This window comes from Ranitomeya imitator, chromosome 3 (assembly GCF_032444005.1).
Source record: "Ranitomeya imitator isolate aRanImi1 chromosome 3, aRanImi1.pri, whole genome shotgun sequence".
Lineage (NCBI taxonomy): Eukaryota > Metazoa > Chordata > Amphibia > Anura > Dendrobatidae > Ranitomeya > Ranitomeya imitator.
In genome coordinates, this window is record NC_091284.1 from 88,345,358 (window position 1) to 88,369,176 (window position 23,819).

Sequence of the window (23,819 nt, forward strand, 5' to 3'; positions counted from 1 at the left end):
CAGTTTTGATAGGGTGGCTTAAACACAGCATGTTATCGAATAGTTCAAGGGGGTTGTCCAGTGAAACTAAGTTCCCACCATAGGTGATACTGTAACTTGATGTGCCTTCTGCTTCATTCCAAACGCAGGTGCAGACGGGCTTATAATCCATCCGTGTGTGATCCGGCACATCACTCGGACCAATCTTTTTCCTTGTACAGAGTCTGCCCAAGGACAAAATCGCATATCCAAGTTTGATCAGAAATACGGATTGCACTCGGCCACGCAATTCAATGAGCACGTGGAAATCATCGGACTGCACTTGGATGACATCTGAGTACAGTCCGATTTCTGCGCACTGACAGAATGGAGAAGACGGAGACATTTTGTTCTCCAGCTTCTCCTCACAGTGTGCTCTGATTGTCTCCTTCAAGAGAATCTGATTGCACTTTGCTGACACTCTGAGGCTGCCGTCACACTATCAGTATTTGGTCAGTATTTTACATCACCATTTATAATCCAAAACCAGGAGTGGGTGATAAATGCAGAAGTGGTGCATATGTTTCTATTATACTTTTCCTCTATTTGTTCCACTCCTGGTTTTGGCTTACAAATACTGATGTAAAATACTGACCAAATACTGCGAGTGTGACGACAGCCTGATCAGTGTCATTTGCATAATCATCCCGATTTTCTGGGATGAGAATACATGGTCGCCTGCATGAGCCCTAACGGGGATAAACGTTTTCAATCAATGGTGTAGGTCCCAGTGGTCGGACCCCTAATGATCAACAACATATCTCATATCCTGTAGATAGGGGGTGACTTGTTTTTTGCCGGACAAACCCTTTATGACAGAGCTACATTAGGAGGAATTTTTGTTTGATTTGTAGCATAGAGTTGAAAACTGAAGAACTTTATATTGTTACCAAGTAGTAAAAGTTTTCTAAACTGTTGTAGATAAATGGGTCATAAAACAAAATATTATAAGTGGATCTGTCACTAGAGCAGCCAGGAACCTCTAATGTCGCCCCGGTGTAAGGTTCATTAAATGAGTTGTCAACTTTCATAAAACTTTCTTTCATAGGCCAGGGTAACTATAAAAAAAAGAGTATTACTTACCCTCCCTGCTGCCATCTTTTTGTTTGGTTGCAGTGCTGACATGTCAACAGTGCTGCAGCCAATCAGTGAGTTCTGCAGCTCGTGCTGGCAACATTAAGCCACAGATCGTCTGCAGGCTGACATGACGTCAGCATAGACTGGGGCAGTAGCGGAGAGCTGGTACAGGACCCAGGGAGAGTGATACTTGGTTTGTGTTTTATATCCTCCCTATACGATGAATGAAAGAGGATGATGGATAGTCACAAGCCATCAAACAAAGAACTGCTTACATTTTTTCGTCAAAAGCAGCGTGAGGCCAGTTTCACACATCAGTGTCTCCGGTGACAGTTTTCTTACGTACCAGAGACACACGTAGACCCGTTCAAATGAATCGGTCTATGCACATGTCAGCGTGTTTTTATGGACCGTGTCCAATTTTACCTGGACACATGGGCCGCAAAACGTGCCACTCGCTACTGTAAGCCACTGTTCCCCTATGTGTGATGCTGAACGTGGCTGTCATCCCTTCTCGGCGAGCAGGGGACAATGAATGAATGAATGAAAACCCGACATGGGGTCCCCCTATGTTGTTGAAAAAACCCGGCAAAACTCAACTCTATTAGATGCGCCAATTCTGGAGCTTTGCCCGAATCTTCCTACTTGCCATGTAGCAGTGGCAAGTGGAGTAATGAGGGGTTAATGCCACCTTCCTATTGTAAGGTGACATTAAGCCCGGCTTAGTAATGGAGAGGTGTCAATAAGACACCTATCCATTACTAATCCTAAAGTTAGTAAAGGGTTAAATAAACACACACACACAGAATAAAGTATTTCAATGAAATCAGACACCACACAGTGTTTCCATCATTATTGTACTGGTGATCCAAGCGACACCCTCGATCTCCAGGAAAAAAAGTAAAAATAATAAACCAACAGTATACCCATACCTGTCCGGCGTTCAGTCAGTCCCATGGTATAATCCATATCTGGGGGACATTCAGTTTACAACCGGGAACCGTGCTAATGCGACCGGCCCGGCTGTAAACTACTGGGGAATGAATGATACGAAGAGGGCGCAGCAGACTCAGTAACTAGTGGTGATGTCACTGAGTCTGTGCTCGCTGCCGGAATGAACTCCTGTGACCTCAGTACCGTGGGAGCATGCAAGTGATGAGGTCATGGCAGTTCAAGCTTTGTCAGAGTGACCTCATCACTTGCATTCTCCCACTGTCCTGAGGTCACAGGAGGTCATGCCGGCGAGCGAGCACAGACTTAGTGATGTCACCGCTAGTTACTGAGCCTGTGCCCACTGCGTATCATTCATTCATTGTCCCCTGCTAGCCAGCTGAGCAGGGGAGAAGGGATGACAGCTGGCTTCAGCACCACACGCAGGGGAACAGCGCTTACTGTAGCGCTGTAGAATAAAAAAAAAACAATTTACATTTTACTCAAAAATATACCTGTAAGAAAAATCAGACAAACTGAACATTTTGCAAGTGGTCTCTTAATTTTTGCCAGAGCTGTATAATAAAATGCCCCCTCCCCAACACACACATACTATAATGACCCCACAATCAAACTAGGTGGGTGGCCTGAATACAGGAGATCACACAATCTGGCAATGTATGGTAAGACTCTCAAAAGTTCAAAACAGATTAAAGAGTCAATTTGGGATGTATTTGCAGAGTAAGTTCATCATCACCCTCATCAGGTCCAGGTGAGCTATTGAATGATGGATACAGATTATATTAGATCTGATAACAGGTTCTCGTTAAATGTGCTTACATTTTCTAATAAGTTTAATGGTAATATTTGTATCATGACAGCACGGTGGCTCACGTTTTTCAGTGCTGGGGTCCTGGATTCAAAACCCACCAAGGACAACATCTGCAAGGAGTCTGTATGTTCTCCCCGTGTTTCTGTGGGTTTCTAGATAGGGAATCTAGATTGTGAGCCCCAATGGGGGCAGTGATGATGGTGTCTGTTAAGCGCTGTGGAATATGATGATGCTATATAAGTAGAGCATAATAAAATAATATTTAGTTTTGTATATAGATTTTGTGAACTGTTACTAGATAATGTATATAAGTAGTCCACTCTCACTGCGGTCTGGGGTGTAGATCAGGGGGTGCTTACTATAGAGACATCAGTTGTACCTGAATCTGAGCAGCATAACTGTAGCTGGAAAATATGCAAGTAGATGTCATAAATAAGAAGAGAAGACCTCTCTATCACAAGGAATTGGAGCAGTCTCGTGGACTGAAACCTCAGTGGTTTCTTTGGATGAATGTAGGGTTTAGTTTTCTTTCCATTGAGACTCCATACTAGTGGGGAGGTCTGACCCATGATACTTGGACAGGCCTGTAACGAGCAATAATGTTGTGGAAAATAATGATTCAATGGAAACCTGAAGGAAGAATATACAATAACATATATTTAAATAACTCCATACATTTCCAGCTGTTTTATGGCTGCTGACCCCAAGTGCAGCGGTTAAGAATGGAGAGGGGTCTATAAGACACCCCCATTACTAACCCCACAGTCATATTGTAAAAAAGACACAGCAAGAATAAAGTCATTTAACTGAAATAAGCACACCCATCCTCATTTTCCAATTTGTTACTGTAAAAATGAAAATGATTGAAAACCATATTCCTCACCTGTCCGACAATAATCCATTTGTCCCACGCTGCAATCCATCTCTGCTTCATCTGGATGCCTTGCTGAACGGTGGCATGATGTGACCGTTCAGCCTGGCATACAGGAGACGCTGAGCGTCAGTGACCTGCAGTGACGTGATTGAGGTTACTACATATCACTGAAGCTGCTGTTGTGAGATTACGGCTAGCTACCACAGTGAGAAATTTCTCACGGTGCTAGCGGTGACATAATGAAGGTTACCACAGTTCATGGGCCGGCTCATACTGATCTGAGTGTGGGAACAGCTGACAGTGACCTGCGGTAACCTCTATGACATTACTGCTCGACACTGAAGCTGCGCCCCAAGCTCAGCATTTCCTGGATGTCAAGCTGAACGGCCACATCATGCCTCTGTTCAACAAGGCATCCAGATGAAGTAGGGATGAATTACGGCATGGGACAAATGGATTATTGTCAGACAGGGGTGAGGAATATGATTATTTTCATTTTCAAAGTAATAAATTGTAAAATGAGAGTGTGGTGTGTTTATTTCAATTAAATGACTTTTTGTGATGTATTTTTCACAATTTGACTAAGGGGTTAGTAATGAGGGGTGTCTTATAGACGCATCTCCATTACTAACCCCTGGGCTTGATGGCAGCTGACAATACAAAGCTGACTTCAACCGCACCACGACAAGAGGGAGGCTAAGAGCCAGATTTGGTGGATCTTATAGAGGTGCCATTTCTGGGGCAGCTGAGGACTGATGTTGATAGTCTGGCAAGTGGGCTAATATCCCTAGCCCCTTCTCTGGCTATTAATATCAGCCCACAGCTGTCTGTTTAGCCTTTGCTGGTTAGAATTGATAGAGAAACCCTACGTCATTTTTTTTCTGGGTTCCCCCATAAACTAACCAGTAAAGGCTAAGCAAATAGCTGTGAGATGTTATTAATAGCCAGGGAACCTTTTGGGATATTATCCCTTTCCCAGATTAGTAACATCGGCCCCCAGCCGTGGGCTTTCCCTCTGCTGGTTATCAAAATTACACGGGAGCACACGCCAGTTTTTTATTTAATTCATTTTACACACGTTGTACACATTGGGTGCTGAATACAACTCACATCATTGTTGCATGGTCACGCTGACCTCAGGGGGACCAGGCGACAATGATCAGAGCTTTCTTCAGCACCTGGGAACCATGTGAACTGTACTGCTTTTTCCCAGGCACCTGTACGTATCAGCGTGCACGAGACGTTTTGTGGCCCGTGCTGCAGATTAAAAAATCGACATGTCTGCAGGTTTTTTACACACATTGTCCGTGTGAAAAATCTGACGTGCACACCAACGTTGAATGGGTGTGTGTGGTGTGTGTACGTATTTGCAATCCTTAAAAACTGAACCGCATATGGAAATGAAAAACGGACGTGAAGTGGCCCTTAGACAGCAAAAACATAGGAAAAAATTATATCCTGCTAATTATAACTTCGCTGGTGATGTAAAGTACTGGATTGTTTAATATAATAACTTTCATGCCCTGGGACACAATATTATATGATGGATTTAAAAGTTTTAATACTGAAAAGGTCATTCTAAAGGGAATCTGTAAATAGGACTTGCAGTGCCCAGAGTAATGAGCCTGTGTGAACTGAGTGATCTATTACAGATCGCTCAGTGTGCATCATTTATGTGGTATGTGTACTAAACGACCGCTGATCGGTAGTTTAACGCCTCTGGTTGATCCGTGTAAATAGATCCTTACTCATCACCTCTTCATTTGTTACAAAAACTTCAATTTTATAACCTTGACTTTTCTTTAGTAGGCATCACTCCATCCGCTCCATGCATAAATGTCCTGATGTAACATCTGTTAAATGTTGTGCTTTTGCATCAATCCTTCATGTGTAAACCTGCCTGATGAAGGGGCCACTGTGCTTTAAAAAAGCCGGCAAATATAAAGTTTAAGGCTAGCCAATAAAAGTATTACTGCTAGAATACTTTTGTCTTTTTGGGTATAAAAATATTGACATACGTTTTTCTGGCTAACACGGTACCACAATATAACTTTTGATTGTACAGTACATCATTATACAGAGCTCCAAATTACTGGCATAGGCAAATTTAAGAATAATGGGGCAGGTTCATTAATGCTCTCTAATTCGTAGACAGCGTAAACTTAGACTGGACAATCTTAAACTGCTCCAGATTTATCATAATGGTTCATGCTGTTTGATAAGTCTGACACATCTTTAAACCAAAAGGAAGCTCCCACTTCTATGAAGACATATTAAAAAAATAAATCATTACATCATTTATAACAAAAACAAATGTTCTCCAAAGTTTCACATTAAATTTAGCATTTTATTCTTACAGACTACATACCACAATCACATTTGTTTTTCTCTTTTGTATTTACAGTGTTCATCATGGCATCAGGACTCTTGGTCTATCCCTTCGGCCTCAACTCAGCTACTGTGAAAAAGTACTGTGAGAACTCGAGTATATACTATGCAGGAGACTGTCAGATCGGATGGGGATACATGCTTGCGATTGTTGGGGTCTTGTTATCTGTATTTTTGCCATTCTTCGCTAAATATGCACCAAAAGAACACATATCCCCAACCCCAATTCCCACTATTTTATAGTATTTTATTTTTTGCAAAGTTCCTGTCTACAGATGCCGAATAGACAAAGGTATTAGCGCACTTCTCTGCAGCCGTGCAGCGTAAACTATAGAGCAGATTGATATTGCATTGATCGTCTTCCTGAAGCATGACAAAATATTAGCTTGGGATTAACATTACTTGACACTGATTTTCTTAGTTTTCCCACTGCTTGTCTTTCTGTATACTTTTATAATGGCTACCTCCCAATCAGCTCCTGCCCAATAATGAGAAATTCTGTGCTGGAAGCCAGTGATCAGAGACTTATAATTTACTGTATAGAACCTTGTGTATCATATCAATGCTACCCCTAATATCCAACCAGTGACCATGTTTTAACCTACTCTGGAAGCCTGAAGAGTGTTGCTATGGGCAATATGGCCACTACTGATAAAATTAGCATAAGATGTTCAATCTGTTGGGGAACTTAAAATTCCCTTGCATCACATCTCTAGTTAAAATGAATGATCTAAAAATGTATCTTACATTTACTTAAAGGGTTTACAAAATTATTTCAACCCACAATATCTTTGACAGACATGTACTCTTTTGCACTATTTTTTTTTAATTGATCAATTGATTTCCAAGTGCTAAACTTTCTGAATAGCTCTTATTAAAAATGTTCCACCTTTCTGCCGTAGAGTCTGTGCTACTCCTTTACATAGCTGACTTTGCAGGTGTTTTTTTTAAACAATGAGCTGACTGAACACTGCTCTTAGGCTACTTTCACACTAGCGTTTTCTGCAATCCGTCACAATGCATCGTTTTGCAGAAAAAACGCATCCTGCAAAAGTGCTTGCAGGATGCGTTTTTTCCCCATAGACTTGTATTGACAACGCATTTGCGACGGATTGCCACACGTTGCATCCGTCGAGCGACGGATGCGTCGTGCTTTTGCGGACCGTCGGGAGCAAAAAACGCTACATGTAACGTTTTTTGCTCCTGACGGACCGCTTTTTCCGACCGCGCATGCACGGCCGGAACTCCGCCCCCACCTCCCCGCACCTCACAATGGGGCAGCAGATGTCCCGGAGAAATGCATCCGCTGCCTCCGTTGTGCAGTACGTTAAACGCTAGCGTCGGAATCTCTCCCCGACGCATTGCGACGGGGAGATTCCGACGCTAGTGTGAAAGTAGCCTAAGTTGTACCTGTTCTCCCCTTTGTCTTCGCTGAAACATTAGAGCAGGCAGCAAGATGAAGAGGAGATTGTACTCCGCAGTGAAAGATATTAGGGAGGGAACCCATCACAAAATCTACAGTGGATGGGGAAGAGGTAGGAGGTTAGCCTCAACAAAAGGGATCTGACACTCATCAGCATCATGTCAGCAAGTCTGTAGAAGAGAAAATCAATATACGGTAGTTATGAAGCTGTACTGATACATAAGAGCAATGGAAAGCAGCAGCATCGTGTGCAAACATTCAGCACATATTAATGGAAGGGATACAATCTCGTGAGGAAAGCTAGGGGAAGGTTGTACACTGCATAGCAGGAGTCTGAGAATGAATGAAGATTGCAGCCTGAAAATATTTAATGGGTCCTGTTAGTGCCTGATTAAAAGAAGTCTACTCCCTCTAGGTGCTGTAATCTGTATGATGTGTTGACCTTTGTGTGCAGTCCATTAACAGGATTTAGGATGCCATAAATTGCCCGTGTTTTGGATGCTGGAGGGGAGCGCCAGCCCTGCAGTGTTATGATTTGAGCGCTCCTCCACAGTTTGGAATGCAGAGTCGTGAAAATAAAAAAATAAAAAAATTTTCACAAAAAAGATATTGTAGCCCCCAAGTTTTTATTTTCACAAAGGTAACAGGAGAAATTGGACTGCAATATTTGTTGTCCAATTTATCCCGAGTACGCTGATGCACCATATGTGGGGGTAAACCACTGTTTGGGCGCACGACAGAGCTCGGAAGGGAAGGAGCGCCGTTTTGGAATGCAGACTTTGATAGAATGGTCTGAGGGCGTTATGTTGCGTTTGCAGAGCCCCTGATGTACCTAAACAGTAGTAACCCCCCACAAGTGACCCCGTTTTGGAAACTAGACCCCCCAAGGAACTTATCTAGATGTGTGGTGAGAACTTTGAATGCCCAAGTGCTTCACAGAAGTTTATAATGCAGAGTCATAAAAAAAAAAAAACATTTCCACAAAAAAGATTTTGTAGCCCCCCAAGTTTTTATTTTCACAAGGGTAACAAGAGAAATTGGACCCCAGAAGTTGTTGTCCAATTTATCCCGAGTATGCTGATGCCCCATATGTGGGGGTAACCCACTGTTTGGGCGCACGGCAGAGCTCAGAAGGGAGGGAGCACCATTTGACTTTTTGAGCGCAAAATTTGCTGTCGTGTTTGGAGACCCCCTGATGTACCTAAACAGTGGAAACCCCCCAATTCTAGCTCCAACCCAACTCCAACACACCCCTAACCCTAATCTCAACCTGATCCATAATCCTAATCACTAACCCTAACGATAATCACAACCCTTACCCCAAAACAACCCTAATGTCAACCCTAACCATAACCCTAATCAAAACCCTAAATCCAACACACACCTAATCCTAATCTCAACCCTAACCTCAAACCTAACCCTAATCCCAATACACCCCTAATCACAACCCTAACCTTAACCCTAATCCCAAACCTAACCCTAATCCCAAGCGTAACCCTAATACCAACCCTAACCCTAATACCAACCCTAATCCAAACCCTAACCCTAATCCCAACTCTAACCCTAACTTTAGCCCCAACCCTAGCCCCAACTTTAGCCCCAACCCTAGCCCTAAGGCTACTTTCACACTTGCGTCGTTTGGCATCCGTCGCAATCCGTAGTTTTGGACAAGAAACGGATCCTGCAAATGTGCCCGCAGGATGCGTTTTTTGCCCATAGACTTGTATTGCCGACGGATCGTGACGGATGGCCACACGTCGAGTCCGTCGTGCACTGGATCAGTTGTGTTTTGGCAGACCGTCGGCACAAAAAAAGTCCAATGAAACTTTTTTTGTACATCGCATCCGCCATTTCTGACCGCGCATGTGTGGCCGTAACTCCGCCCCCTCCTCCCCAGGACATAGATTGGGCACCGGATGCGTTGAAAAACTACATCCGCTGCCCACGTTGTGCACAATTTTCACAACGTGCGTCGGTATGTCGGGCCGACGCATTGCGACGGCCCCGTACCGACGTAAGTGTGAAAGAAGCCTAACCCTAAATTTAGCCCCAACCCTAATCCTAAATTTAGCCCTAACCCTACCACTAACCCTAACCCTACCCCTAATTTTAGCCCCAACTGCTGTTCTCCTGCCAGCCAGCAAATGGAGACAGATGGCGGGCGCACTGCGCATGCGCCCGCCATTTTCTTTTCCCCGGCAGCCAGGAGGAGCAGCAGGAGGACCCAGGGACACAGGTGAGTATGCTAGGGTCCCCGAATCCCCCTATTTCTCTGTCCTCTGATGTGCGATCACATCAGAGGACAGAGAATTACACTTTACTTTTTTTTTTTTTTGCGGTCGCCGGTAAACAGTTAATTACCGGCGATCGCAAAACAGGGGTTGGTAAAACCGACCCCGATCATGTTCTTTGGGGTCTCGGCTACCCCCGGCAGCCGAGACCCCAAAGATCCCCCCGGTGCCGGCCGGCGGGCGCACTGCGCACGCCATTTTGAAGATGGCGGCGCCCACCGGGAGCCACGAGGAGCACCGGGGGAGATAGGTGAGTATTGGGGGGCTACCTGGGACCCCTTTTCTTTGTCCTCCGATGTGCGATCACATCGGAGGACAGAGAAATTAAAAAGAGATCGCGTTTTTTTTATTTTTTTATTTGCGATCGCCGGTAAACTGTTAATTACCGGCGATCGCAAATGCGGGGTGGGTAAAAAAAACCCCGAATCATGTTCTCTGGGGTCTCGGCTACCCCCGGCAGCCGAGACCCCGGAGAAAATCCGACTCTGGGGGGCGCTATTCACTTTTTCCACAGCGCCGTTAGTTAACGGCGCTGTGGTTTAAGTACCCTTAGCGGCCGCCGTTAAAAGGCGTATCGGCGGTCGCTAAGGGGTTAAACATCCCAAGGAGCACTGTGCAAGCGATTATATAGAAATGGAAGAAGTATCATACCACTGCAAATCTACCAAGACCTGGCCGTCCCTCTAAACTTTCATCTCAAACAAGGAGAAGACTGATCAGAGATGCAGCAAAGAGGCCCATGATCACTGTGGATGAACTGCAGAGATCAACAGCTGAGGTGGGGCTGTTTGTCCATAGGACAACAATCAGTCCTATACTGCACAAATGTGGCCTTTATGGAAGAGTGGCAAGAAGAAAGCCATTTCTCAAAGATATCCATAAAAAGTGTTGTTTAAAGTTTGCAACAAGCCACCTGGGAGACACACCAAACATGTGGAAGAAGGTCAGATACGACCAAAATCAAACTTTTTGGCAACAATGCCAAACGATATGTTTGGCATAAAGGCAACACAGCTCATCACCCTGAACACACCATCCACACTGTCAAACATGGTGGTGGCAGAATCATGGTTTGGGCCTGCTTTTCTTCAGCAGGGACAGGGAAGATGGTTCAAATTGATGGGAAGATGGATGGAGCCAAATACAAGACCATTCTTGAAGAAAACCTGTTGGAGTCTGCAAAAGACCTGAGACTGGGACGGAGATTTGTCTTCCAACAAGACAATGATCCCAAACAAAGCAAAATCTACAATGGAATGGTTCACAAATAAACGTATCCAGGTGTTAGAATGACCAAGTCAAAGTCCAGACCTCAATCCAACCGAGAATCTGTGGAAAGAGCTGAAAACTGCTGTTTACAAACTATCTCCATCAAACCTCACTGAGCTCGAGCTGTTTGCCAAGGAAGAATGGGCAAGAATTTCAGTCTCTCGATGTACAAAACTGACATAGACATACCCCAAGAGACTTGCGGCTGTAATCTCAGCAAAAGGTGGTGCAACAAAGTATTAAGTTAAAGGGGCCGAATAATATTGCACGCCCCACTTTTCAATTTTTGAATTACCACAAAAATTTAAAATGACCAATAAATTCCGTTCTACTTCACAATTGTGTTTTACTTGTTGTTGATTCTTCACCAAAAATTTACATTTGTTATCTTTATGTCTGAAGCATGATACGTCGGAAAAGGTTGAAAAGTTCCAGGGGGCCAAATATTTTCGCAAGGCACTGTACGTGTGTTTTTAATTTACAATGGGCGCATTTATTAAAAACAGCACCCAGCACATCAGCCGAACTTCTCTATTGGCCCCCAAAGTTTAATAAAACATTGGGTTTTTTTACAATGAGAGTCACCAGCTGACGGATAGCACTATTGTCTTTTATAGTGGATTATGTTGGAGGCTTCGTGTACAGCACTTTACATTTACTTTGGATGTAAGGAAAAAATAAGGTGTTATCGGTGCCTGATATATAGAAAATAAATCAAGAGCTACAATATTGGGTATTACGAAATATAATGCTTCCAGACGGATCTAAATCCGGGCGCAGTGCAAACTGAAAACTTTCTTTATCCACCAGAGCAAAGTTTCAGGTGCAGGCAGCCCTTATCAAGCATGCATGAAAAAGGCCATTTATAGCTGATACGTATGTCCCTTTGAAGTGCTGCCATCCACACCCTCATCACAAAATTAAATATATATATATACTGACTATCCATCACCGAGTCCTGATCGCTAATTTCGTCTCATTGCATATAGGATTGAATGATCACTGCTCCATTCTTGTCTATGGGGGACTGACCGATATAGTCGACCGCTGCACTCAGCACTATTGCTGCATACATTGTGCATATACAATGTGAATGAATAGGAAACACTTTACTGCATTAGTCGCCAATCGCAAAGTAGTTATCAAACTAAGCCCTTATTAACTAACTATAGTAACAGTAATTGCACAGAGTCCCTGTGTGATAGAGCTGTAGAGCCGCCATATCATGCACAGCATGGTGTCATAGGACCAGGTTATACTTCTCTAGAAGCAAGTAACACACCCATCCAATTGAGCATGCCATGGTGCATACAGAACAAGATATAAAAAGTCTTTGTATGCCTTAGTAAGTAGAGGTATAAAAGTCTTTCAGCTCCATATTACAGCTCTGTACAACTTGGTTGTAAAAAGCCCTAATATGCTCGTTTCCATCAGCAATGATCTAACATTTTATGTAGCCTTTTACTACATAATCATTTCAAACTATTGTGCAGAACTTAATAATGAACATGGAGAGTGAATAAATTATCTTTCCCTGTTTTCTGAGCCCTGCATTGCACGCATGAAGTTCGTCACAGTTTCCCTTATAAATCCCTCATTGCTCCTTTGAAATATTAGCTTAATATTTGATGTCTGATTTTGTTTGTACACGTTGCCTCTGAAATGTAAAAGTTCTGCAACACGTTAAAGCCTTATAAATATTGCAATTGTTATCATTGTAAGGACATGTAAAATTAAACTTTCAGGTCCATAAAGTGAAGTCCTGAGATCTCAGCTTGTGGTCCTAATTGACTCTACAAAAGTTGCAGATTAGCCCTATTGCCTAAGACAAATCAATATGTTGTGTACGGATTCAGCTCTCTGGTAGCTGCTTGGATACGCACAGTTACAAGGTTTTTATATCAAAACAGCATAAAGTTTATTGTACATCATAAACCTTTCAACTCTAAAACGAAAACAGCCTTTCTCCAGTACAAATGAGTAACAAACAGTCCTTCTTTCAGACACAATGAAACAAGGTAAATATAGCGCATCACCAATCTCAGTATTTCAGGCTGTTCACCAGACAAACACCTCTGTTCCAGCACAACTGCACTCTGCTGAGCTAACCCAGCTGCTGCAATTAGGCCTGTAAACCCCCAGGGCTGGATTATGGAGACCACCTTTCCCACCCAGACTCTTTTGGTTACTCCTAAATCCCGAATCCCAAATCCAGTCAAATAAAAATTCTCTCAGTAGCCTGTTGTTACTGGTACAGACTTTACATTACCAAGGCCAACCACCTCGGTGACACATATCTGCCATCTAGGACCCTACCTCCCGTTTTATGGTTCTCTAAAAAGCAGTGAATTTCCTTCAATCTGGCGCCTGATAATCCAGAACAGAACTGTAATATAGAATTTCACAAGACAAGTTTTCCCCACGCTTTCAACTGCCCTTTGCATACTCTTCAATCATCGTCAATCCAGAAAACCTAATAGTTCTGCATCTTTGTGGCCCATTGATGGCGTCCTAAAGACATTTTAGTGTATATATCAATATTTATCATAATATATAGAGAATTTGCTGGAGTTTAATACTGCTTATTTTCAAGTAATGTAGTATATTTTCAATAACCTGTGTGCTCTTTTATTGTATGTTTTCTTCTGCTGGCTTCCTTACAGAATTTGATTCAGTATTACACAAAAAACATATTCAGGTTCAACTTTTCCCCTTTAATATACATGTTATTTGAGTGGTCTATTAGATATTGCATTATTACTACATATACATTTTTTTTACAGTAAGGAGGGCATGGAAAGTCAAAGAAAATCAGTTCTCTTCAGATGGCTGCTTCTGTATGCCTTAGCAAACCTTTTCTATGTGACCATTGAGAGGTTTAATATAATCACCATTCAGCTGATTTGCTTAGATGTCACTTACAACAACTGATGACTGTGATAGACAGAGATTTACATCTATGGAGGACAAGTTGCCACCTAACCATCCTGTGCCTTTAAAAAAAAAAAAAAAAAAAAAAGATCAATTGAACAAACTGTTATGTACCAGGGATGTTTATTAGCTGAAGATGTTGTACATTCTGTAAAATACTATTTCGATTCTGTATTTGTTTGTTTGCGACGGTTCAGTGGATATTTGTAATGAATAAACTATTCAAGTCATGTTCCTTTTAGTGTCTCCCCCAAAAAAAAAGAAAAAAAAAGAAAAGGTCTTCTGATTTTCCTTTTTATTTATACTCAAATGTTTGGATTATGATGTTATAAACTGGTAACTAAAATATATTTTTCATTGATTTTGTCACACTAATAAAGTACTTTTTATTCAAAATGCCTATTTTTGTTCTCAGCAAAGGTAAGAAACCAAATGATAACAAGTGTGTTATATATAAAACATACCTTCGTGCTTCCGGATTCTCCATAATGCTAATAATCACCTCCAGTACTGATCATTTACAGCCTCCGTCCCACCACTGACCCGACATAGGAATGGAAAAGCTACACAAAACTGGACAACAAGGTTATATTTAGTGCCGTCCATTAGGCTTGTGCATATGACAAAAGAAAATGTATTGATTTGGGAGTTTCAACTTGCAGTATACTTCCAATTTTTAGTATGTTATAATGCTGAAAGGGTTTTGTCTTATTATTGCAGTTCGGGAGCGCACCGCTCCTCTGACACCCAGACTCCAGCTTGCAGAGTGGCGGTGCACTCCAGAAGATTGACAGTTTAGGCCCAGCAGCATGACTGAGCCGCTGACCCAACATATGCTCTCTCATGCTGATACCAAAGGCAGTTTTGAATTTTGCAGTATCATGTGAGTCCAGTGGCACTGAAAGAAGTGATCATTTAATAATGATACATGTAAAACCTATAGACCCATCACTAGTGTTGAGCGATACCTTCCGATATCGGAAAGTATCGGTATCGGATAGGATCGGCCGATATTCAAAAAATATCGGATATCGCCGATACCGATACCCGATCCCAATGCAAGTCAATGGGACCAAAATATCGGAATTAAAATAAACCCTTTCTTGCCTTGTAGGTTCATTCTACATGAAGGAAAACAACTAAGAATAATGCCGGATGTATTTGGGGAGGTGGCGGAGACATTAAAGTCATAGAGGTTTATCCCAATCAAATAGAATAGCATGTTTTTTGTTTTTTTTTTAAGACGTTCGGAGTGACAAAGATATTGACTATGTAAATTTTTTTTTTTATTTTGTCAGATATTGATGTTTCACTATTCCACGCCCTTCCCCTTCTTTTTTTTCTTTTTTTTTTTTTCTTTTCCCACACTTTCATCTTCATCATCATCAGCATCTTTGACATCAACTTCTTCTTCACCTTATTCATCTTCTTCTTCATCCTTTACCTTTTTTTTTTTTTTTTTTTTTTATTACATTCTTCATATTCATTTTATTCAACTATTATTATTCTTCCTATTCTACATATTCTTTTTATTCCACTGTTATTATTCTTCCTATTCTACTTCTTCATCATATTCTCATTTGTGACAGGCATTCCCGTAGTTGTTATCTATAAAAGTTGGAAGATTACACCTTCCGTTCTGCCAGTCACAAAAGTTACATTTGTCCGCGTTCAGTTTGGCCTGCAGCATCAGGCTTTATCCAGGGGCACCACGAGGAGGAACGGACTCACCCCCATACACTGCTTAGTCTTCTTCTGCATATAATTTAGATAATATCTTTTGCTCTGATATTAAGTCTTATGCTTAATGTTCTTCTGCTCTTTGTTCTGCAGCCTCTTGTTCTTCTGCTTCTCGGTCTTCCATGTCGTCGTCTCCAGGGTCGTCGTCTCCAGTGTCGTCATCTCCGCCGTCGTTGTCTCCGCCGTCGTCGTCGTCATCGGGGTGGTCTTCCGGGTCGTCGACTTTAGGGTCTTCAACTTGGAAATGTAGCAGAAGGTACAAGAAGGCTGAGAAAATGCCAAGAACCAGCTGATGGAACTGGAACTCGGATGGCTACCCGAAGGTTCAAGAGCCTATGGAACTACCGAGGACCAGCTGACGTTACTGGAACCCGGTTACTAAGCAGGAGGTACCCGTGCTAAAAAGCACTACCAAGGACCGCCTGACGTTGGCGGAACTCGGATACCCAGAAGGAGGCACCTAAGCCAAAGGCTCTGCCCGGAACCAGCTGACGGTACTGGAACCAGGATGGGGAGCAGAAGGTACAAGAGCAAAAGACACTGCCGAGAACCAGCTGACGGTACTGGAACCCGGATGGGTAGCCGAAGGTCCAAGAGCCAATGGAACTACCGAGGACCAGCTGACGTTACTGGAACCCGGTTACTAAGTAGGAGGTACCCGTGCCCGAAAGCACTACCAAGGACCACCTGACGTTGGTGGAACTTGGATACCCAGAAGGAGGCACCTAAGCCAAAGGCTCTGCCCGGAACCAGCTGACGGTACTGGAACCAGGATGGGGAGCAGAAGGTACAAGAGCAAAAGACACTGCCGAGAACCAGCTGACGGTGCTGGAACCAGGTGGTGGACCTGAAGGTCCACAGGAGAGGAGAGAACAGCTAGGCCGCGAGGCAGCCGCAGTTACCGAACCCCAACAGTCCTACAGGGGGAGCTGGGCCTACTGGCACTACAGAACCAGCCTTGACTACCAGTTCACGCAGCCCACATAGGAAGCTCCTAAACTGGAGGCACCCTGGAGTTGGCTAACCCGACCGCACCACGACGGGGCAAGCATAGGCGTCTCAGTGAGCTTGACACAACCCGGAAACAGCTGACGGTGCTGAAACCAGGCTTGGCACGAGGGAGTACCTGTGTCAAGAACACTGCCGAGAACCAGCTGGCGGAGCTGGAACCCAGATGCGTTGCCCCAGTGTGCAAGAGCCAATGGCACGACCGAGGACCAGCTGGCGGTGCTGGAACCCGGTTACTAAGCTGTAGGTGCCCGCGCTTAAAAGCACTACCAAGGACCGCCTGACGTTGGCGGAACTCGGATACCCAGGAGGAGGCACCTAAGCCAAAGGCTCGGCCTGGAACCAGCTGACGGTGCTGGAACCAGGTGGTGGACCCGAAGGCCCACAGGAGAGAACAGCTAGGCCGCGAGGCAGCCGCAGTTACCGAACCCCAACAGTCCTACAGGGGGAGCTGGGCCTACTGGCACTACAGAACCAGCCTTGACTACCAGTTCACGCAGCCCACATAGGAAGCTCCTAAACTGGAGGCACCCTGGAGTTGGCTAACCCGACCGCACCACGACGGGGCAAGCATAGGCGTCTCAGTGAGCTTGACACAACCCGGAAACAGCTGACGGTGCTGAAACCAGGCTTGGCACGAGGGAGTACCTGTGTCAAGAACACTGCCGAGAACCAGCTGGCGGTGCTGGAACCCAGATGCGTTGCCCCAGTGTGCAAGAGCCAATGGCACGACCGAGGACCAGCTGGCGGTGCTGGAACCCGGTTACTAAGCTGTAGGTGCCCGCGCTTAAAAGCACTACCAAGGACCGCCTGACGTTGGCGGAACTCGGATACCCAGGAGGAGGCACCTAAACCAAAGGCTCGGCCTGGAACCAGCTGACGGTGCTGGAACCAGGTGGTGGACCCGAAGGCCCACAGGAGAGGAGAGAACAGCTAGGCCGCGAGGCAGCCGCAGTTACCGAACCCCAACAGTCCTACAGGGGGAGCTGGGCCTACTGGCACTACAGAACCAGCCTTGACTACCAGTTCACGCAGCCCACATAGGAAGCTCCTAAACTGGAGGCACCCTGGAGTTGGCTAACCCGACCGCACCACGACGGGGCAAGCATAGGCGTCTCAGTGAGCTTGACACAACCCGGAAACAGCTGGCGGTGCTGAAACCAGGCTTGGCACGAGGGAGTACCTGTGTCAAGAACACTGCCGAGAACCAGCTGGCGGTGCTGGAACCCAGATGCGTTGCCCCAGTGTGCAAGAGCCAATGGCACGACCGAGGACCAGCTGGCGGTGCTGGAACCCGGTTACTAAGCTGTAGGTGCCCGCGCTTAAAAGCACTACCAAGGACCGCCTGACGTTGGCGGAACTCGGATACCCAGGAGGAGGCACCTAAACCAAAGGCTCGGCCTGGAACCAGCTGACGGTGCTGGAACCAGGTGGTGGACCCGAAGGCCCACAGGAGAGGAGAGAACAGCTAGGCCGCGAGGCAGCCGCAGTTACCGAACCCCAACAGTCCTACAGGGGGAGCTGGGCCTACTGGCACTACAGAACCAGCCTTGACTACCAGTTCACGCAGCCCACATAGGAAGCTCCTAAACTGGAGGCACCCTGGAGTTGGCTAACCCGACCGCACCACGACGGGGCAAGCATAGGCGTCTCAGTGAGCTTGACACAACCCGGAAACAGCTGACAGTGCTGAAACCAGGCTTGGCACGAGGGAGTACCTGTGTCAAGAGCACTGCCGAGAACCAGCTGGCGGTGCTGGAACCCAGATGCGTTGCCCCAGTGTGCAAGAGCCAATGGCACGACCGAGGACCAGCTGGCGGTGCTGGAACCCGGTTACTAAGCTGTAGGTGCCCGCGCTTAAAAGCACTACCAAGGACCGCCTGACGTTGGCGGAACTCGGATACCCAGGAGGAGGCACCTAAGCCAAAGGCTCGGCCTGGAACCAGCTGACGGTGCTGGAACCAGGTGGTGGACCCGAAGGCCCACAGGAGAGGAGAGAACAGCTAGGCCGCGAGGCAGCCACAGTTACCGAACCCCAACAGTCCTACAGGGGGAGCTGGGCCTACTGGCACTACAGAACCAGCCTTGACTGCCAGTTCACGCAGCCCACATAGGAAGCTCCTAAACTGGAGGCACCCTGGAGTTGGCTAACCCGACCGCACCACGACGGGGCAAGCATAGGCGTCTCAGTGAGCTTGACACAACCCGGAAACAGCTGGCGGTGCTGAAACCAGGCTTGGCACGAGGGAGTACCTGTGTCAAGAACACTGCCGAGAACCAGCTGGCGGTGCTGGAACCCAGATGCGTTGCCCCAGTGTGCAAGAGCCAATGGCACGACCGAGGACCAGCTGGCGGTGCTGGAACTCGGTTACTAAGCTGTAGGTGCCCGCGCTTAAAAGCACTACCAAGGACCGCCTGACGTTGGCGGAACTCGGATACCCAGGAGGAGGCACCTAAGCCAAAGGCTCGGCCTGGAACCAGCTGACGGTGCTGGAACCAGGTGGTGGACCCGAAGGCCCACAGGAGAGGAGAGAACAGCTAGGCCGCGAGGCAGCCGCAGTTACCGAACCCCAACAGTCCTACAGGGGGAGCTGGGCCTACTGGCACTACAGAACCAGCCTTGACTACCAGTTCACGCAGCCCACATAGGAAGCTCCTAAACTGGAGGCACCCTGGAGTTGGCTAACCCGACCGCACCACGACGGGGCAAGCATAGGCGTCTCAGTGAGCTTGACACAACCCGGAAACAGCTGACGGTGCTGAAACCAGGCTTGGCACGAGGGAGTACCTGTGTCAAGAACACTGCCGAGAACCAGCTGGCGGTGCTGGAACCCAGATGCGTTGCCCCAGTGTGCAAGAGCCAATGGCACGACCGAGGACCAGCTGGCGGTGCTGGAACCCGGTTACTAAGCTGTAGGTGCCCGCGCTTAAAAGCACTACCAAGGACCGCCTGACGTTGGCGGAACTCTGATACCCAGGAGGAGGCACCTAAGCCAAAGGCTCGGCCTGGAACCAGCTGACGGTGCTGGAACCAGGTGGTGGACCCGAAGGCCCACATGAGAGGAGAGAACAGCTAGGCCGCGAGGCAGCCGCAGTTACCGAACCCCAACAGTCCTACAGGGGGAGCTGGGCCTACTGGCACTACAGAACCAGCCTTGACTACCAATTCATGCAGCCCACATAGGAAGCTCCAAAACTGGAGGCACCCTGGAGTTGGCTAACCCGACCGCAACACGACGGGGCAAGCATAGGCGTCTCAGCGAGTTTGACACAACCCGGAAACAGCTGACGGTGCTGAAACCAGGTTTGGCACGAGGGAGTACCTGTGACAAAAACACTGCCGAGAACCAGCTGGCGGTGCTGGAACCCAGATGCGTTGCCTATTAAAGATTGTCTTCCTAGAGCCCCAACTAGCGGTGCTGGAGCAAAGGGTAAGCAGGGGGAGCAGAGTGTAGGCCGAAGCCTGCACTGGAGGCAGCTTTGTGTCAGCGTTGCGTTTGCAGGACACTTTGCCGGCTACACAGTGTGGGAACAGCTGGCGTTGCTGAACCCCACTAACACAATGGCGGGTGTTTTTCTATGTGCAGCTAGCACTTGCGGGCAAAAACTTGCGATGTTAGAGCCCGTGGTGAAGCAGGAGGAGGAGGAGAGGAGCAGAGTGTAGGCCGAAGCCTAGTTGAACCAATTTCAAAGGAAACCTTTAACCACCCCTCAGGTGTTACAAAGTACAAGAGACACACCTTGTGCAGTATTAATGCTGCACAAGTGAAAGGTTGCTCTATTAATTTGTCTACTTGCACACGCTGAATGAAAGACGTACACAATTTAGCCCATTCTACAGTCAAACTGTAGTGGATGCGTGACTTGGCTTTTTAAGGAGACGCAGCACAGGTGTCCCAAATAACGCCTTGGTGTTTGGCGCAGCTTCCTGAGCGTTGTTATTTGCTGTACAGGAGTCTGCACTCTTGTGTTATCCCTTGGCAATGCCCTGTTAGAGCTGCCCGTCTTATGACCTCATTTCATGTTGGCCGGTGCGGTTAACGATGGCCATAAATCCCAGACCCACAGTGCCTTTTCATAAAGTCACACTGCGGTGCTGGGATTTGTGGCCTTGAGCAGTAAATATTTTGGCCGCTCACACACGTCCTTACACCTGCTTCAGACTGGGCGGCCTCTGCTGATCCCTTCTCGCATGCCGCGGCCATGAGGCTGCACAGTCTGAAGAAGGCGGAAGGAGATGAGTTAAGACAGGCGAAGATATGCACTGCTCGTGCCCATCAATCACACCCTCGCAGTCAAAATAAGTAAGACAACGAGGAGCATTGTTTCAGGCAGGGCGGACGCACAGGCGCAACAAGCCAACCAATGATGTCAGAAGACGGGAAGCGCTACCAAGGGGGGTGCTGCGTATCATTAGAAAGGAAAGTCACACCTCAGGGACAGTGGAATGGTCTCAATGAGACACATTTTGTACGTGTTGAGTTCCACGTGGGCAAGGAGAAAAAGTCAGCCACCTTGTACAAATGCAGCAGTACTGCTGTACAAGGTGGCTGTTATACATAGAAACACCTGGGGGGGTGGGGCCAGGTTCCCTTTAATTTCAGTTCATGTGCCTGCGTGGCGTTTGCAGGTCACGTTGCCGGCTACACAGCAGGGGAACAGCTGGCGGTGCTGAACCCCACTAACACATTGGCTGGTGTTTTTCTCTGTGCAGCTAGCACTTCCGGGCAGAAACTGGAGGTGTTTGAGCCCAGGGTCAGCAGGAGGAGGAGAGGAGCAGAGTGTAGGCCGAAGCCTGCACTGGTGGCAGCTTTTGGTCAGTTGTGCCAGCGTGGCTTGTGCTGGACACGATGCCGGCTACACAGCGGGGGAACAGCTGGCGGTGCTGAACCCCACTGACACAATGGTGGGTGTTTTTCTCTGTGCAGCTAGCATGTCCGGGCAGAAACTGGCGGTGTTTGAGCCCAGGGTCAGCAGGAGGAGGAGAGGAGCAGAGTGTAGGCCGAAGCCTGCACTGGTGGCAGCTTTTGGTCGGTTGTGCCAGCGTGGCTTGTGCTGGACACGATGCCGGCTACACAGCAGGGGAACAGCTGGCGGTGCTGAACCCCACTAACACATTGGCTGGTGTTTTTCTCTGTGCAGCTAGCACTTCCAGGCTACAACTGGCGGTGTTATAGCCCAGGGTCAGCAGGAGGAGGAGAGGAGCAGAGTGTAGGCCGAAGCCTAGTTGAACCAATTTCAAAGGTAACCTTTAACCCCCCCTCAGGTGTTGCAAGGTACAAGAGCCACACCTTGAACTGCTTTAATGATGCACAAGTCAAAGGTTGCTCTCTTAATTTTGCTCCTTGCACACGCTGAATAAAACACGTACACTATTTAGCTTATTATACTGTCAAACAGTAGTGGAGGTGTGACTTGTCTTTTTAAGGAGACACAGCACAGGTGTACAAATTTACACCTAGGTGCTGGGCGCAGATTCCTTACCGTTGTTATTTGCAGTACAGGAAACTGCGCTCTTGTGTTATCCCTTGGCAATACCCTGTTAGTGCAGGCCGTCTCATGACCTCATTTCATGTTGGCCGGTGCGGTTAACGATGGCCATAAATCCCAGACCCACAGTGCCTTTTCCTAAAGTCACACTGCGGTGCTGGGATTCGTGGCCTTGTGCAGTAAATATGTTCGCCGCTCACACATGTCCTTACACCTGCTTCAGACTGGGCGGCCTCAGCTGATCCCTTATCGCATGCCGCGGCCATGAGGCCGCAAAGTCAGAAGAAGGCGGAAGGAGGGGAGTGAAGACAGGGGAACATATGCACTGCTCGTGCCCATCAATCACACCCTCGCAGTCAAAATATATGAGACAACGAGGGGCGTTGTGTCGGGCAGGGCGGACGCACAGGCACAGCCAGCCAACCAATGATGTCAGAAGATGGGTGCTAACAATGGCTAACGGGGGCTAACAATGGGGGTGCTGCGTGTCATTAGAAAGGAAAGTCACACCTCAGGGACAGTGGAATGGTCTCTAATGAGACACATTTTGTACGTGTTGAGTTCCACGTGGGCAAGGAGAAAAAGTCAGCCACCTTGTACAAATGCAGCAGTACTGCTGTACAAGGTGGCTGTTATACATAGAAACACCTGGGGGTGGGGGGCAGGCTCCCTTCAATTTCAGTTCATGTGCCTGCGTGGCGTTTGCAGGACACGTTGCCGGCTACACAGCAGGGGAACAGCTGGCGGTGCTGAACCCCACTAACACATTGGCTGGTGTTTTTCTCTGTGCAGCTAGCACTTCCGGGCAGAAACTGGAGGTGTTTGAGCCCAGGGTCAGCAGGAGGAGGAGAGGAGCAGAGTGTAGGCCGAAGCCTGCACTGGTGGCAGCTTTTGGTCAGTTGTGCCAGCGTGGCTTGTGCTGGACACGATGCCGACTACACAGCAGGGGAACAGCTGGCGGTGCTGAACCCCACTAACACATTGACTGGTGTTTTTCTCTGTGCAGCTAGCAGTTCCGGGCAAAAACTAGCGGTGTTTGAGCCCAGGGTCAGCAGGAGGAGAGGAGCAGAGTGTAGGCCGAAGCCTGCACTGGTGGCAGCTTTTGGTCAGTTGTGCCAGCGTGGCTTGTGCTGGACACGATGCCGGCTACACAGCGGGGGAACAGCTGGCGGTGCTGAACCCCACTGACACATTGGTGGGTGTTTTTCTCTGTGCAGCTAGCATGTCCGGGCAGAAACTGGCGGTGTTTGAGCCCAGGGTCAGCAGGAGGAGGAGAGGAGCAGAGTGTAGGCCGAAGCCTGCACTGGTGGCAGCTTTTGGTCAGTTGTGCCAGCGTGGCTTGTGCTGGACACGATGCCGACTACACAGCAGGGGAACAGCTGGCGGTGCTGAACCCCACTAACACATTGACTGGTGTTTTTCTCTGTGCAGCTAGCAGTTCCGGGCAAAAACTAGCGGTGTTTGAGCCCAGGGTCAGCAGGAGAGGAGCAGAGTGTAGGCCGAAGCCTAGCTGAACCAATTTCAAAGGTTACCTTTAACCCCCCCTCA

At 47.1% G+C, this 23,819-nt stretch overlaps 1 protein-coding gene across 1 annotated transcript in view; it reads left to right on the plus strand.

The window, feature by feature from the left end:
- LHFPL7 (LHFPL tetraspan subfamily member 7) overlaps positions 1-7,012 on the plus strand; it is a 267,644-nt gene extending 260,632 nt beyond the window's left edge. The window contains exon 3 of the mRNA XM_069761064.1: positions 6,136-7,012. Within this exon, the coding sequence (XP_069617165.1) occupies positions 6,136-6,362 (227 nt within the window). The 3' untranslated portion in view covers positions 6,363-7,012. The remainder of the gene's footprint in view (positions 1-6,135) is intronic.
- Positions 7,013-23,819: the final 16,807 nt, after the last annotated feature.